Source organism: Atheta coriaria, unplaced genomic scaffold (genome assembly GCF_025399875.1).
Source record: "Atheta coriaria isolate IRGN ID8LTWV9N9 unplaced genomic scaffold, Caltech_Dcor_3.1 hic_scaffold_2_pilon, whole genome shotgun sequence".
Taxonomy (NCBI): Eukaryota; Metazoa; Arthropoda; class Insecta; order Coleoptera; family Staphylinidae; genus Dalotia; species Dalotia coriaria.
The window spans coordinates 5,340,814-5,355,075 of NW_027045444.1; the positions used below are offsets into that span (position 1 = coordinate 5,340,814).

Below are 14,262 nucleotides of genomic sequence, written 5' to 3' on the forward strand. Positions count from 1 at the left end.
TAAATCTCGCCCCCGCAATGCGAAATATTGTTGTTGTTGTTTTTTTTTTGCTTCGTTATTTGCCAACATTTTTTCTTTTGTTTGTTTGTTTGAATAATAAATTACGTATTATTACATCGTTAGTTCATGCAGTATTAAGCTGGACTATGAATATCTTAATTTCATACGCGAAACGAATAATGTATGTGTTTAAACAAGTCATGGGAAGCAAACTTTGATTAGTGATACATTTTGCACGATTTTTGGAGAGTTTAGGTACCTTAACTAGATAATGGCAATGTAGGAACGTATAAAATTATAAATTTATGTTGAAATATTATTGATTAAGTGAGAAAATGAGAGAATATGTTGAAATTGTGAGTTTTAACGTAAATTTTAGTGAAAAACGCGATTTTAAATATTTATAAATGAGTTTTTGGATAAATGTAAGTTTATTATGAAAGAGTTTTTCTTTGGCTATGTTTTGATGTATTTTGATGAATATTGCATGATTAATACGAAAGTTATAAGAAAAAAACTAGAAAAGTTGGTAGTTTTATCGCAAAAACAGCAAAATTCACAGAAAATCTAAATTTTCGGCACTTTCACAACAAAATTCATTCAAATCTTATATTATCTAGGTAAGTGCTTTTCTTTGGCTATGTTTTGATGCTAGTTTGATAAACATTCGACAACTGGCTCAAAAATTATGACCAAAAAACTAAAGTTGTTTTTTTAAGCATAAACTGCAAAACCTCCGAAAAAATTAATTTTTGACATTTTCTCACAAATTTTCACAAAAAGTTAATACTCCCCGAGATAAAGCATGACTTTATCTAGGTTTTGCCAAAAATTTGATCAATATTTGACAAATAGTTCAAAAGTTAAAGCCCAAAAACCTAAATTACGAGCATTAAAATCACCAACTGCCAAAACACTTAATTTTCAACATATTCACACAAATTTCCTTCAAATTTATACTTCCCCATGATAAAACCATTCTTTAACCGTCAATTGATACAAGTTTGATGAATTTTTGGCAACGCACTGAATAATTAATACAAAACCAACATAAAACACAAATTTTACGCATTTTCCCCTAGTTTAGGTACCCAAACGACTAAATGGCAATATAGGAACGTAGAAAACGTACAAAAATATTAACAACCCCACAAATCGAAAACCCAATCGTCGCTAACCACGCAAATCAACCATCAAAACCCTCTCTCGCCACTTCGAAAATCCTTACATAAACTTATCTCGTCACTCGTCGCAACGATTATTAATTCCCAATTCTTCAGTCTTGAATTGCGATTATGTCTGCGCAAACTGATATCCGCACAGGCTACCAGCATCTGCAAACAAAAACCACAACCACATTAACCACACAATCAAATATAATGAAATAAATAAATTACAAATACTTATGAAAACTTGCAAAACACTTACCAGAAAACATCAAATGATAAAACTTATGCTACGATACGGTGGTATACGGTTGTGATGATGAATATTACAATCGCACTTCATTTACATACAGTGTGTCTGTGGAAATTGTTATAATATAAAGAGACTTTTAATGTTTATGAGTTTTGTGTGTTTGTGATGATATGAACGGTAGTTGCGCGCGCACTACAGGTAACTTAAAACTGCAAACAGAAAAGAAAAGTTCGTCGTCAAACACAAATCATCCGCATCCGCAGTGTTTCAGCGGCCAAAAACATTCACAATAAAATAAAAAAAACACATCCAAACAACACATACGTCTAACCTCTTTCATCACAACACAATAATTTGGAGGTTATTGTGTTGGTGATGAAAATATAATAAATTAACAGTAATATTAAACTTACACAGGTGCACAAAACACAAGAGATTAGCATGCGACATTTATACGTACACTACGATTACAATAACATACAAAACTCGTAAATAAAGAGTCACTAAATCAAGTCATAACCGTGATCTAACCTAACCTACAAATATTTCCTCTCGCTAAGCTAAATGGCTGCATAACTAAACAAAACATTGATTTTGTAATCAATAATCGAATAAATAAACAAGTATTTACACGAAATAAAGTGTAGAAAAGTAAAAAAGAAAGAAATATATGGCACTCAAGTTGGAAGTTGAATAAAAAAAAAAAAATAGGTTAAAACAAGTAAAATATCAAGAAAAATTAGAAAAAAGAAGTAAAGTATGGTTATGATTTACACAAATGTGAAGTTGTACTCGTGCATGATTTGTAACCTAACCAAACTGTTTACGGAGTTGCTAGTTATAGTGCTAGTTCTACATGACATCGACAAACATCTCGCACGGATTGCCCATCGCGATCTTAAAGGACTGTCTACTACCGGCTAGATCCTTCGACTGAGCCGCCACCTGCGTACCGCTGCTCTGATCCGATCCGTTCGAGGAGCCGTTGCCATTGCCGCCGCCGATACTGGTGCCGTTGTTGCCGGCGGCCATGGGCAGGGCGGAGCGGGGGCCGAGGGAGGTGAGGTCGCTGTCGGAGGCGGAGCTGTGTGCGGCGGCTGCTGCGTCTTTCAAATGCTCGGAACCACCGGAAGATCCACCTTAAAATATGAAAATGATTAAAATTTTCGTGTTTTTTAGTAAAAAAACATGACTTTCTATGTTTTTGCATGGAAGAATGTTAATATTTATGTGTAGATCTTGTAGATCTTTCTTTTCTACTTATTTTAATGAAAGATTTATGGATTTATACCAATTAGTTTAAAAGTTATTGGCAAATTAAGATGAAAAATCACAAATTTTAGGTTAAAATTTCACAAAAAATGCAATTTTCGACGATTACCTAAACTTTTTAAACTAAAATTTAGGAGAATATTTATAGAACTACTCTTTACCTACATTTTGATAAAAATTTCAACAATTTTAGTGAAGTAAATCAAAAGTTATAACAAAAACAAACGTTAAAAACACAAAATTTTCTACCACTAAGTTCGGAAAAACGCAATTTTCACAATTTTCTCATAAATTTTCCTGAATATTTATAGGCACCCAATGTAGAACCTTTCCTTGCCTATATTTTAAACCAAAATTGATGAATTTTCACCAACGCGTTCAAAAGTTATCAACAAATTAAGTTCAAAAATCATTAATTTTTCAGCAATTACTCCGTAAAAACCGCCATTTTCGACGCATTCCTAAACTTTTTAAACTAAAATTTAAAGTAGTTCTTATAGAACAAATCTTTAGCTATACTTTGATAAAAATTTCAACTGTTTTAGTCAAATGATTCAAAAGTTATAACAAAAAAAAACTTTAAAAACCCAAAATTTTCTACCGCTAACTTTGGAAAAACGCAATTTTCTCTATTTTCTCATAAAATTTCCTAAACATTTATAATCATCCCTTGTAGAACCTTTTCTTGCCTACATTTTAAACTAAAATTGATAAATTTTCACCGACGCGTTCAAAAGTTATCAACAAATTAAGTTCAAAAATCATTAAATTTTCAGCAATTATTCTGTAAAAAAACGCAATTTTCGACGCTTTCCTAAGCTTTTTAAACTAAGATTTAAAATAGTTCTTATAGAACACATCATAAGCTATACTTTGACAAAAATTTCAACAATTTTAGTCAAATGGTTTAAAAGTTATAACAAAAAAAACTATAAAAACTCAAAATTTTCTACCGCTAACTTCGGAAAAACGCAATTTTCACCATTCTCTCATAAATTTTCGTACATAATTATATTCCAACCACGTAGAGTCTTTCTTTCTCAACATTTTAAACAAAAACTTATGCAATTCCTCCAACGCGTTAAAAAGTTATACCAAAAAAACTTACCACTACCACTAAGCACGCTCTCCTCTCGATTATACCCATAAACAGTATTCTCACTGGCAGTGTAGAACGGCATCGGCATATACTCCAACGGATTATACGTGCCCGAATACGGCATGTAATTCGGGACATTCGGCAGCGGGCCCACACTGTCCGTATCCCCCTGCAGCTTCAAGCTGGACATCGCCGCGCATAAATCCCCAAAGATATAGTAACACTGCTCGGAGAACGTGATCTTATTCACAGTGTGCCGTATAAACCCAGACTTCAAGAGATGCGACGCATATTTGCGCGTATCACGCCGATCCTGGAATCCCTCGACGTGCGTCAGCAGCCAGTCGATCATGTCGGTGCCGATGAACGCGTTCGGTATGGTGATCTTCAGCCACATGCGGTCGCGGATCTCCAGGCCGCTGTCGGGGCGCGCCATCGCCGCCACCACCGTGTGCATCGGCGCCGAGACGTGCAGCGGCTCGTCCAGATCTACCAACACGCCAGTCACTACATTTCGAAGCGGCAGCAGAGAGAGCGAAACAATAATACAATGTGTGATGAAAGCGACCAAAACAAATGTACAAACAAATTTACAAACAAAAGCAGTGAACAGAGAGGTTTTGAGCATGAAGAAGATTATAGAAGAGAAGAGAGGAGGTTGTTTTTGTTGTTTGTGCAATGTGCGAGCGGAAAAGCATGAGGAGAATATGCAAAAAATTTGTGCGAAACGTACCAGGACCTAGCAGACACTCACGTTCGTTCGCCGGGATGGTGCTGGCTATGGACGCGCTGGAGACGGTGCTGCTGCTGGGCGGGCGTGCGACTGGATCACCTCTTACGGCTGCTGTGTGTGCCACCCATGCACCTGGATAATAATTAGGAAAGTTTCAGTTTTATGAACAAAAAAGTTGAAATTTTTGGTAAAAAATGTGTAAAAATTACATAAACTACAAAGTTTATGGTGGTAGAGAAGGTTATTGTCTGTAATTTTATATGAATTATAAGAATTTACGTTGGTTTATAAGAAAGTTATGGCAAAAAAACTTCCAAAAGTCAGAAATATTGATTTGAATTGTAATTTTTGGTACTTTTTCGATGAATTTTAAATGAAATGATTATCTAGAGTGATAAACAACATCATTAACTATTGTTTAATGCAAAATAGAAGACTTTGGGGTTATTTATTTGCAATCTAGAGCAAAAAAATCACGAAAAAGGCAAAAATTCTTAAGAAAAATCATAAATTTCCTAAACTTCCCGTAAAATTTTCTATAATATAATTGTCTACGCCTATAGACAATTGATATATCTATGATTTAAAAAAATCCAAGTCTCTATCTTAGTTTATTTGCAAGTTACAGCAAAAATTTCTAAAATAAACTTTCAAAAATTGAGGAAAAAATTGTAAAAAATGCAATTATCGTCACTTTTCCGTGAAATTTTGAATAAAATGAATGCCTGCAGTGATAAACAACATCATTAATTATAGTTTAATGTAAAACACAAGACTTTTTGATCATTTACACGCAAGTTATAGCAAAATAACGCACAGAAAAGGCAAAAAAAATTCAAAAAACTTATAAAAATCACAATTTTCATAAATTTTCCGTGCATTTTTCCAGAAAATAATTGCCTACAGTAATAAACAATTCAAATAACTACAATTTAAAAGAATTTCTAACCCTCCAACTTAATTTCTTCGCAAGTTATAACAAAAAATCAACCAAAAAATCGTCAAATTTTAAATAAAAAATTAAATAAAATAATTTTACCTGGATCAATCGGCCTGACTGGTTCAGTCCGTGGTATCGTAAAGTACCCCTTAGGATTCGGGTCCCAGCACTTCGCCACGACCAGCTTAATAGGCCCGGGCTTCTGCACAACCTCCCTTAGGACACGCACAGCTTCATCATTCGACATATTCTCAAAGTTGACATCATTCACTTGCAAAATCATATCGCCGGGCTCAATTCGTCCATCCAACGCGACAGCACCACTAAAAAACATAAAACAATCAAAAACAAACCCAAAAACACAAAAAATAACCAAAACAACAAAACACTTACCCTTTCATAATAGATCCTACATAAATCCCCCCATCTCCACCCTTATTACTCTGTCCAACAATCGAAATGCCCAGGAAGTTCACCGTGTCCATATTGAGCGTCACCGTGATGATATTCAACGACATCGTCGAGTCCGTAATGGAGGAATACGAGGATGTGCGCGACATGGCTTGCATGCGCTGTTTTCTCCGTCGCTGCGGTCGTTTGCGCCCGGCGACGTGCAGCCGACTCATGCTGGAGCACTCCGAGAGCGCGGTGTGGCGGCCGGTGGTCTCCGACTGGAAGCTGGTGCTCTCCAGGTCGGAGCTGACGATGGACGCGGTTTCGTATAAGCGCGGCATGTGGCCGTTCATGCGCGAGGAGTACTTGTGGTGGCGGCGGCCGGCGCGTGAACTTATGATGCTTTCCGTGTCGGTGCAGACTGATTCCGGCGGTTGGGGGTGTGGAGGAATACGGGGTTCGTTGGAGTGGGTTACGCTGTCGGTGCATTGGGAGCCGCCGTCGCTTTGGTTTGAGCCTTCAGCAGACACCAACTGGAAAAAGTGAAATTTTTAGTTTTTGTTGTGAAAAGTGGTGAAAAATTACTGTTTTTTGGTGGAAATTTGCGATTTTCATCGTTTTTCGAGCAAAATTTGTGTTAAACTAATTAATATATCAATAAAGAATTTAATTAGCTATAGTTTAATGCAAATTTAAACATTTGACGGCAATTTAATGACGAGTTATACTAAAAAATGGCAAAAAATCAGTTTTTTGCGGATATTTCATGAATTTTTGCAATTTTTTAAACTTTTCTTATCAGATTTTAATAAAAGTTATATACTCATCGATAGAGAACTTAACTAGCTACAATTTAGTCCTATTCTTATCATTTTATCACTATTTATTTGTAAAATATAACAAAAAAAGTGCAAAAAACAGCGTTTTTCGGCAAATTTTCACGAAATTTTGCGTTTTTCTAACATTTGCGATGTATTTTGTATAAAACTAATTTGTACATCAATGAAGAATTTAATTAGCTATAGTTTAATGCAATTTTAAACATTTTATGGCAATTTATTGAAGAGATATACCAAAAAATTAGAAAAAATATCAGTATTTTATGAATATTTGCAATTTTTATAACTTTCCTGATGAACTTTTAATCAAACTTATATTATATACTCATCGATGGAGAATTTAATGAACTATAATTTGACGGCAATTTAAACAATATACGACAATTTATTCCCAAGTTATAACAAAAAAAAATCATGAAAAATCATTTTTTATCAAAATTCTGCGTTTTTATAACTTTCCTAATTGAATTTGTACAAAACCAAAACACAAATCAATAGAGAATTTAATTAGCTACAAATTAATGCAATTGTTTATATTTTACACTAATTTATCGGCAAATTATAAACAAAAACAAAAAAATATTCAAGTTTTTTGTGCAAAAAAATCTTTCAAAACTTACCCAACTGACGACACGCCCATTAAAACAGGGTAATTGTGCACCATCTTCAATAATTTCTTCTTTAACAACCCTAAAACAAAGAAAACATAAATTTATAAACAAAAAACCTTTGTTTAATTAAAATAACTCAAAAACAAAACAAATTATCACTTAAATTCCTTCAAAATTTAATTCTACATTATATTCTGCATAATTTTTGGTATAAATTATTATTTACCAGTAAATAATTTACCAATAAACAATAAAAACTCATTTGACAATACTGTTTGTGTATGATTGAGGTCACTCACCCAAAGTCATCATCCATGGACTTGAAAAAGAATTTATAGTTGGGCCGATTCAACACGTTCTTAAAATCAGCCAGAGTCACCTTATCAGGCCCAATGGGTATCTTCACCAGATACGGCGTCTCCTCATCGTCAATATGATAAATCACCTTCGTCTCATCCATGGTGTACACGAGTGTCACTTGTTTTCGCACAAACAACTTTTGTTTCGCACCGAATCAAACAGCACACAGCGTAGATGTGCACATGCACGCCGCGAATTCAATTCTCGCGTTGAGCGGATGCTTTTGCGGGCATTCAAGACGAATGTCGTGATGAGTTGAGATTATTCACTTGCCATTACAGCCGCACGGCGAGCCCGAGCCCATCATCGAGACATCAACATGGCCGCCCAACCCCGTTCCGTTGCTGGCGCGCGCACACGCGACAATAACATCCGATTGTTCCGTGAAAACGCCCGCCGGGAGTAGTTACATGCTCAGGTTGGTGGAGGAATGTGTCGGCGATGATTTGCGCGTCCGCGTGGAGGTAAACTCGCGTCGTGAACGCCGTAATCAGCGATTTGTTGCACGTCAATATTTACAAAATCTCTTCGGCCTTCGAGCTGGTCGCTAAGAATGTGCGATGCGAGCGACACGGCTTAAACTCACGGCTGAGGATGCAACTAATGCATGATTACAGCGCCTCTGGTGGTGGATTTTAAAAATTATTATACACAGTGTCCAAAGAGTCTAAAAAAGAAAACTAGTAAATATTGATTATAAACAATAAATATTATATGTAATATAAAGTTAATTATGTAAAATTGATTATATAAATAATAAATAATGTTGTACAATGTTGATTTTGTATGAAAATTTTAAAGTTTTGTTTTGTTTTAAACTGCAGGACACACGGTATATAAATTAAAGGCAACAACAGCGCATCTAACGGACAAAAGACGAACTACATTATATAAAGCGTACCAACAAAATTCCTGGAAGTAAAATAATTCTAACCTGTAACATTGCATTCACTGTTGCATCGTGCGCCGCCCAGTATACAAGGATTTGCCTTTCAATATGAAAGTACAAAGTAGGTCAATAATTGTGGATTTTTTTCGCATTATTACGTGTGGAATCATATGTTGCTAAGTCCGGGAGCTACCCAGTGATAATCGCGCACAACCCGAGTGTGTAACCCGCCGCTCCCGGTGGCCGTACACCGCCCAACACCGCCGTAATTCACTTAAACAAACGCAAAGCACAGGCGAAAATCACCTGCGACGTTCTCATCTGCTGGGACATAACCTCAACACGAGTGACTGACACGAACAGCCACCTAGAGCAGCGCAACACCTCCAGGAGGCGATGGAGTGAAGCCCAGCATTGCGATGGCCGATAAACTGCGCTTGGGGCCCGAGGTGCGCGAGCTGAAGATCGGGCAGAGCTTCACCAATAATAAATCGGGCGCTTTTCACGCCGTCAGATGTAAGAAACACTTTTAAACACATTTTTCCTTAATTTATAAACAATTTAAAGTTGAATTTATATTATTTTTAGTTTAAGTGATAGATATTATGATGTAGTAATATGTGTGGTGGTTTTTTAGATGATTTTAAGCCTGCTTCGGTGGATATAAACAAAATTGCAACTGTTGATATCGGCACAAGCAATCAGGTGACTGTGAATGTGCCCCATCTGGATGGGGCGGGTGTTCCGGCGACGGTGTTCAAAGGCTCGCATCGCCCGTTCACGAAAGAATGCGTCCTCATTATTGACAGAGTCACTGGGGAGATTACTCTAGAGAAATTGTCTAGTAACATTCAATTGAAGAAGACTAGGAGTGAAACGACACGACCACCGCTTCCACAAGGTAATAAATTATGTATAATTAATATTTCATGCGTAGAAATTCGTATTTTGTTTGGTTAAAACGTTTGCGAGCCGAAAAATTTAAATTTTTGTTTTGAAGAAAATTTAAGTTTTCTTCACTTTTCCGTTGAAATTTGTGAGATTTTAAGTGTTAATTTGTTAGGGAATTTATTTGCCTTTAATTTGGCATTAGTTTGATGTTATTATTGCGATTTGTTTAAAAGTTATAGCCGAAAATGTAAATTGATGCAAAATTTGAGAAAATTTAGGAAAATTGCAATTTTCTTCCGTTTCGCGTGGAATTTGGTGAAGTTTTAATACTCCACTTGATAGAGAATTTAATTACGCGTGTTTTGACATCATTTTCAAGTGTATATCTCAATTTGTTAAAAAGTTATAACAAAAAATGTGAAATATTGCGAAAGTTTAGATTTTTTCTACAAAATTTTAGGAAAATCGTTATTTTCATAACTTTCCACTGGAAATTATGAAAGTTTTAATGTTTGACTCGATAAAGAATTTAATTTCCTATAATTTGATATGTTTTATTACTTGTTGTGTCAATTTGTTTAAAAGTTATAGCAAAAAATGCAAATTGTTAGAAAATTTGAGAAAATTTAGGAAAATTGCAAATTTCTTTACTTTCGCGTGTAAATTAGTATAATTTTTCAACTCCACTTGATAGAGAATTTAATTACGCGTGTTTTGATATAATTTATAAGTGTTTATCTTAATTTGTTAAAAAGTTACAACAAAAAATATGAAACTATGCAAAAATTACGTTTTTTCCACAAAAATTTGCAAAAAATTCTAATTTTCTCAATGTTCCACTTCAAATCACCAAACACTTAAAACTCAACCCCATAGAAAATTAAATTCCCTATAATTTGCCGCAATTTCCACTCATTTATCTCAATTTGTCTAAAATTAAATGCAATTTTTCTATTCCAGATCGTGGTGATAGAAGTACAACTTCCAACACATCCACATCATCCACAGCTCCGCCCACGAATGTCCTCACATCAGCACGCCCCCAAACCCCGCCCATCGGCCAGCGCCAATCCAACAAAACGCGCGTGACATCCGGCTCACGCCGCCCAGATCGAGCCATAACCCAACTTCCAAACCCAACAAAACACTCACCGCATCGCGCCTCGCCCAACTACTCCTCACCGGCGCACAAATCCCCGAAACGGGAACGCCCTCAAAACGGCGAAGCCTCCCTACCGATGATCGGCATCGACGACTTCCCCGAAGAAGCCCCACATGACGCTACACCTAATCCACCACCAAGTAGCATCAACGACAGTTGGAAACCGCCACCACAACCAGCGCCACCTAAACAATCAACACTGGTAAACAAATCGAACCTCTCCAGCCAATCGGACTCCGAGAATTCCGTGCGTGATATGTCCGACTCGTCATCCAGTTCGTCGTCGAGCGACTCCGACTCGGATCACGACGATAACGGGAAATCCACCACGCGGACGAATGCTTCCAATGGACACGCTGGTCTGTCTGCGAACATGAACCTGATTGGTAATGGCGGCGCTGCGAGCGGTGCGGGAACAACCGGAAGCGGTGTGAATGGCAACGGGGCGAAGCTGCCATCGCTGCCGACGATCCTCAACGATGACCTGCAGCTCTCCGACTCGGACTACGACGACGACGACTGATTTTACACTGGACCTGCTCATCTACTATAACCACCACCTGCTTAACCTTGAAGGAAATTCTTATACTTAAGTTATTGAACGCAGAGAACATTTTGAGGTTATACACTTTGGGGTTTATATAAATCTAAACAAAGAAACAAAAAACTTATCTTAGTCTAGTGTAGAGGTTTTTAATCTTTTCTATCAAGAGATGGCCGCCTCGTGAGTTTTCCCCCCGGTTGTGTGCTTGTTTAAATGCTGACTTGCTCTAAGTCTAGTGGATGTGTGCGTTATGTAGGCAACACACATCACACTCAATTACTGTACATTTTGTACCTACATGATAAATATGCGAATTGTAAATGAAACGTGCGCGTGTTGTTGTATATTATGAGAATCAATGTGTATTTTGTGTGTGTTTATAGCATCATATGCCTAGGCGGTTTGTACTTGCTGGAAAACAAAATTTGTTGTTATCAGTTATGAGAGAAAAAACCAAGCGTTCGTACTATTGCAATACAATAGATGTTTAATCGATGTTTTGTCGGTGAGAAAAAACAAAATGGCGCCGCCGCATGCATCGAGCCCAGCGCCATTCTTAACGAACTAGGTTTTCTTTTTAAGAAATTATGTCGATTTAAACTTAAACTCGAACTCGGATAAAATAAGCAAAAAAATTTCATTACCAGCCCGGCGTCGTGTTCGCCAGTCGGCGGATACGGCGCGTGTTGCGGTCCTGGTCGCGGATCTTCTTCTCCATCTCGGCGTCGGTGAGGGTTTCCATGAAGGGCGCCCATTGGTCGGTTTCGCTTGGTGCTCGGAATGGTACCTGGATAATAATTTTAAAAAATGAAGAATTTTGTGTTTTGTGTTTTTAAAAGTGATTTTTAGTTACTTCGACTGTTGGTAGAGGTGCTTCGCTGAATGCATATGTGCGTTGATGCCAGGATAATTGTCCACGGATGGAATATGCGATTGCGGTGACAAATTCGCCGCCCAGGCCTAGTTCAGCGCAGAGTTTGTTGGCAAACTGTTCGGGGTTGTTCTCTTTTTGTGACATGTCCCATTCAACCTGCAATAAAAGTTTTATTTTAGTTTTTTTGTTTATAACTTTGCTTTTATTTATTGAATTCTGAGTGATTCTTTCATTAGTAGATGCAGAATTTAATAAAGAATTTATTCTGTAAAAATAATTAGTGTGATTTGATTGGTTTTTGACTTATCAATGAAAAACCGAACAAAAACATGGAAAAATTGCATAATAATGAGATTTTTTGGCAGGTTTTTTGGTGATAACTCAAAATCTAAGCATTCCATAATAATTATTGTGACTGAAGTTGGTTAAGGAGTTAATTCTGCATCTAATTATATCATAATTGCAATAATAATATGTTTCCAAAGATAATTATGGACAAAAATTGCAAATTTGCAAAATTTTTCGCAAAATATTCGTTTTTGCCCATAACTTTTTAATTATTCATTAAATCTGAATGATTCTGTCATTAATAGATGCAGAATTTATTACAGAATATAATCTGCGAAAATAATCAGGGTGACTTGTTTGGTTTTTGAGTTATCAATGAAAAACTGAACAAAAGCATCGACGCATTGCATTATTATCGCAATTTTTTGCAAGTTTTTTGTTGATAACTCGAAATCTAAGCATCACACAATAATTATTATGACTGAAGTTGGTAAAGAATTTAATTCTGCATCTAATTATACCATAATTACATTGAAAACATGTTTCCAACAAAAATTACGGACAAAAATCCCAAATTTGCAAAAATATTCACAAAATATCAGTTTTTTGCCCATAACTTTTTAATTATTCATTAAATCTGACTTATTCTTTCATTAGCAGATGCAGAATTTAATAAAGAACATATTCTGTAAAAACTATCACCGTACCACTTAAACTTCCCGACTTATTAACAAAAAACAATCCAAAACACACAGTTTTCTACCAATAACTTCAAAACTAATTGACATGCAATCAATATTCTAATAAGAAAACAGGAAAACATACCTGATCAACCAATGAAGTATTCCCCACGTGAATATTCAACTTAATAATAACCCTCTGATCGGTATTATCCTCAATAACCGCCGGTGGTTCATTTGGGAACGCCTCCAACTGTTGTCGAATAGCCTGCGAGATCGCCGGCACGAACGTCAACGGATTCAAGTCTAAATCATCACATAACACCTCAGCAAACTGCTCTGGTGTGATAAGAGATTCTAAAAACACAAAAAACACATTAAATTAAATTTATATAACAAAATAAACAACTTAAATACCATTTTTATTCCATGTGAAAGTATCTCTCAGCTTCTGTCCCTCAATCTCCATGTCCAAACGAATCGGCACTAAGATCTCACTCTGGTTACCATTCTCCACGTGATTCTGCGGTTCGTTATCGTCGAAACAAAGCGGAAATGTGCGCACTTTTTTCGTCGCGACACGATTGCGATTGATCGTTGTCGCTTGTGGCACGGCATCCAGATGGCTGGAATTCGGCAGGGATGGGACCCATTGTGTGTTCTTCTTAGTCTTGCTCTCTCTTGGCATGGGAGGCTCTGCTGTATGCACTGAAACTATTTTTACACATATTTTAATTATTTATCTGAATATTATTGAAATATTATAAAATGTGATGTAACTTACTGGAATGTGTGTACTTTTCATCATTTCCCTCTATGATATCTTCTACTTCTGATGATCTGAGCAGTGATACACTGCTTGCTAAGACTTGTTGACTTAAGCCAAGTTCAATGAGGCGTTTTCTTTCTTCGTAGTTGATTGTGCGCCGGAACATGCCAGGGTAACGTTTGTAGAGGGATCCGCGGAATAAACGCAGATAATTACCCACCTGGTGTAATATATTAATTATTATTAATAAATATGATTTAAAATTGTTATGTTGGGAGTGATTTTGGTTGAGTGAAAACATAAGTTGTTTATTTTGTTACCTCTGAGCCAATGCAGTAGTATTCCCCATTTTCTTCAAGCTGGAAGCTGAGAGGTTTGTCTCCGAAGGTCCTGAGGGCCATTTTCACGTTGTTTTAGTAGGAAAATTAGTATTTTTTAATGAATAAACAACCAAAACAACTGCCGGGATGCTAACCTATGCGGTTTTGTCAAAATATGA

At 36.4% G+C, this 14,262-nt stretch overlaps 3 protein-coding genes across 10 annotated transcripts in view; 1 reads left to right on the forward strand and 2 right to left on the reverse strand.

Annotated features, from left to right (window-relative positions):
- Positions 1–14,242, reverse strand: part of Snr1 (SWI/SNF related, matrix associated, actin dependent regulator of chromatin, subfamily b, member 1) — a 42,881-nt gene extending 28,639 nt beyond the window's left edge. Inside the window, exons 1-7 of one of the 3 annotated variants that reach the window (XM_065316994.1) lie at positions 14,084–14,242; positions 13,779–13,983; positions 13,412–13,708; positions 13,140–13,351; positions 12,006–12,182; positions 11,797–11,939; positions 11,524–11,563 (exon numbers count right to left, since the gene is read on the reverse strand). In XM_065316994.1, coding sequence (XP_065173066.1) covers positions 11,530–11,563; positions 11,797–11,939; positions 12,006–12,182; positions 13,140–13,351; positions 13,412–13,708; positions 13,779–13,983; positions 14,084–14,164 — 1,149 coding nt within the window. In that variant the 5' untranslated portion in view covers positions 14,165–14,242 and the 3' untranslated portion in view covers positions 11,524–11,529. Of the gene's footprint in view, positions 1–11,276; positions 11,564–11,616; positions 11,940–12,005; positions 12,183–13,139; positions 13,352–13,411; positions 13,709–13,778; positions 13,984–14,083 lie in introns of those variants that run through there. The other 2 variants (XM_065316993.1, XM_065316995.1) reach the window with 2 other exon arrangements.
- dsh (Segment polarity protein dishevelled) lies at positions 521–8,300 on the reverse strand. Of its 6 annotated transcripts, XR_010550795.1 has the most exons (9): positions 7,606–8,300; positions 7,316–7,385; positions 5,857–6,389; positions 5,563–5,786; positions 4,524–4,655; positions 3,800–4,297; positions 2,337–2,558; positions 1,429–1,628; positions 521–1,334 (listed from the first exon to the last, which is right to left on the reverse strand). XR_010550795.1 is itself a non-coding variant. In XM_065316987.1 (8 exons), the coding sequence occupies exons 1-8, from the start codon at positions 7,764–7,766 to the stop codon at positions 1,294–1,296; spliced, it is 1,881 nt and encodes a 626-aa protein (XP_065173059.1). In that variant the 5' UTR covers positions 7,767–8,300; the 3' UTR covers positions 521–1,293. The 6 variants fall into 6 exon arrangements, 5 of the variants coding, with proteins under 5 accessions (XP_065173059.1, XP_065173058.1, XP_065173056.1 ...); XM_065316987.1 differs by lacking the exon at positions 1,429–1,628; XM_065316986.1 differs by lacking the exons at positions 521–1,334; positions 1,429–1,628 and having other exon boundaries at positions 1,741–2,558; positions 4,545–4,655; positions 7,606–8,297.
- Eaf (ELL-associated factor) lies at positions 8,665–11,482 on the forward strand. Its single transcript, XM_065316996.1, has 3 exons — positions 8,665–9,071; positions 9,193–9,456; positions 10,407–11,482. Exons 1-3 carry the CDS (start codon positions 8,975–8,977, stop codon positions 11,129–11,131), a joined length of 1,086 nt encoding a protein of 361 aa, XP_065173068.1. The 5' UTR covers positions 8,665–8,974; the 3' UTR covers positions 11,132–11,482.
- Positions 14,243–14,262: the final 20 nt, after the last annotated feature.

Coding starts and splice junctions, on each gene's coding strand:
- dsh (XM_065316984.1), bottom strand. CDS start 7,766: ATGGATGAGACGAAGGTGATTTATCATATTGACGATGAGGAGACGCCG. Junction 6,390..7,315: donor ATGGGCGTGTCGTCAGTTGG/GTAAGTTTTGAA, acceptor CACTTTTTCCAG/TTGGTGTCTGCTGAAGGCTC. Junction 4,656..5,562: donor AGTCAGGCCGATTGATCCAG/GTAAAATTATTT, acceptor ATTATTATCCAG/GTGCATGGGTGGCACACACA.
- Eaf (XM_065316996.1), top strand. CDS start 8,975: ATGGCCGATAAACTGCGCTTGGGGCCCGAGGTGCGCGAGCTGAAGATC. Junction 9,072..9,192: donor CGCTTTTCACGCCGTCAGAT/GTAAGAAACACT, acceptor GTGGTTTTTTAG/ATGATTTTAAGCCTGCTTCG. Junction 9,457..10,406: donor ACGACCACCGCTTCCACAAG/GTAATAAATTAT, acceptor TTTCTATTCCAG/ATCGTGGTGATAGAAGTACA.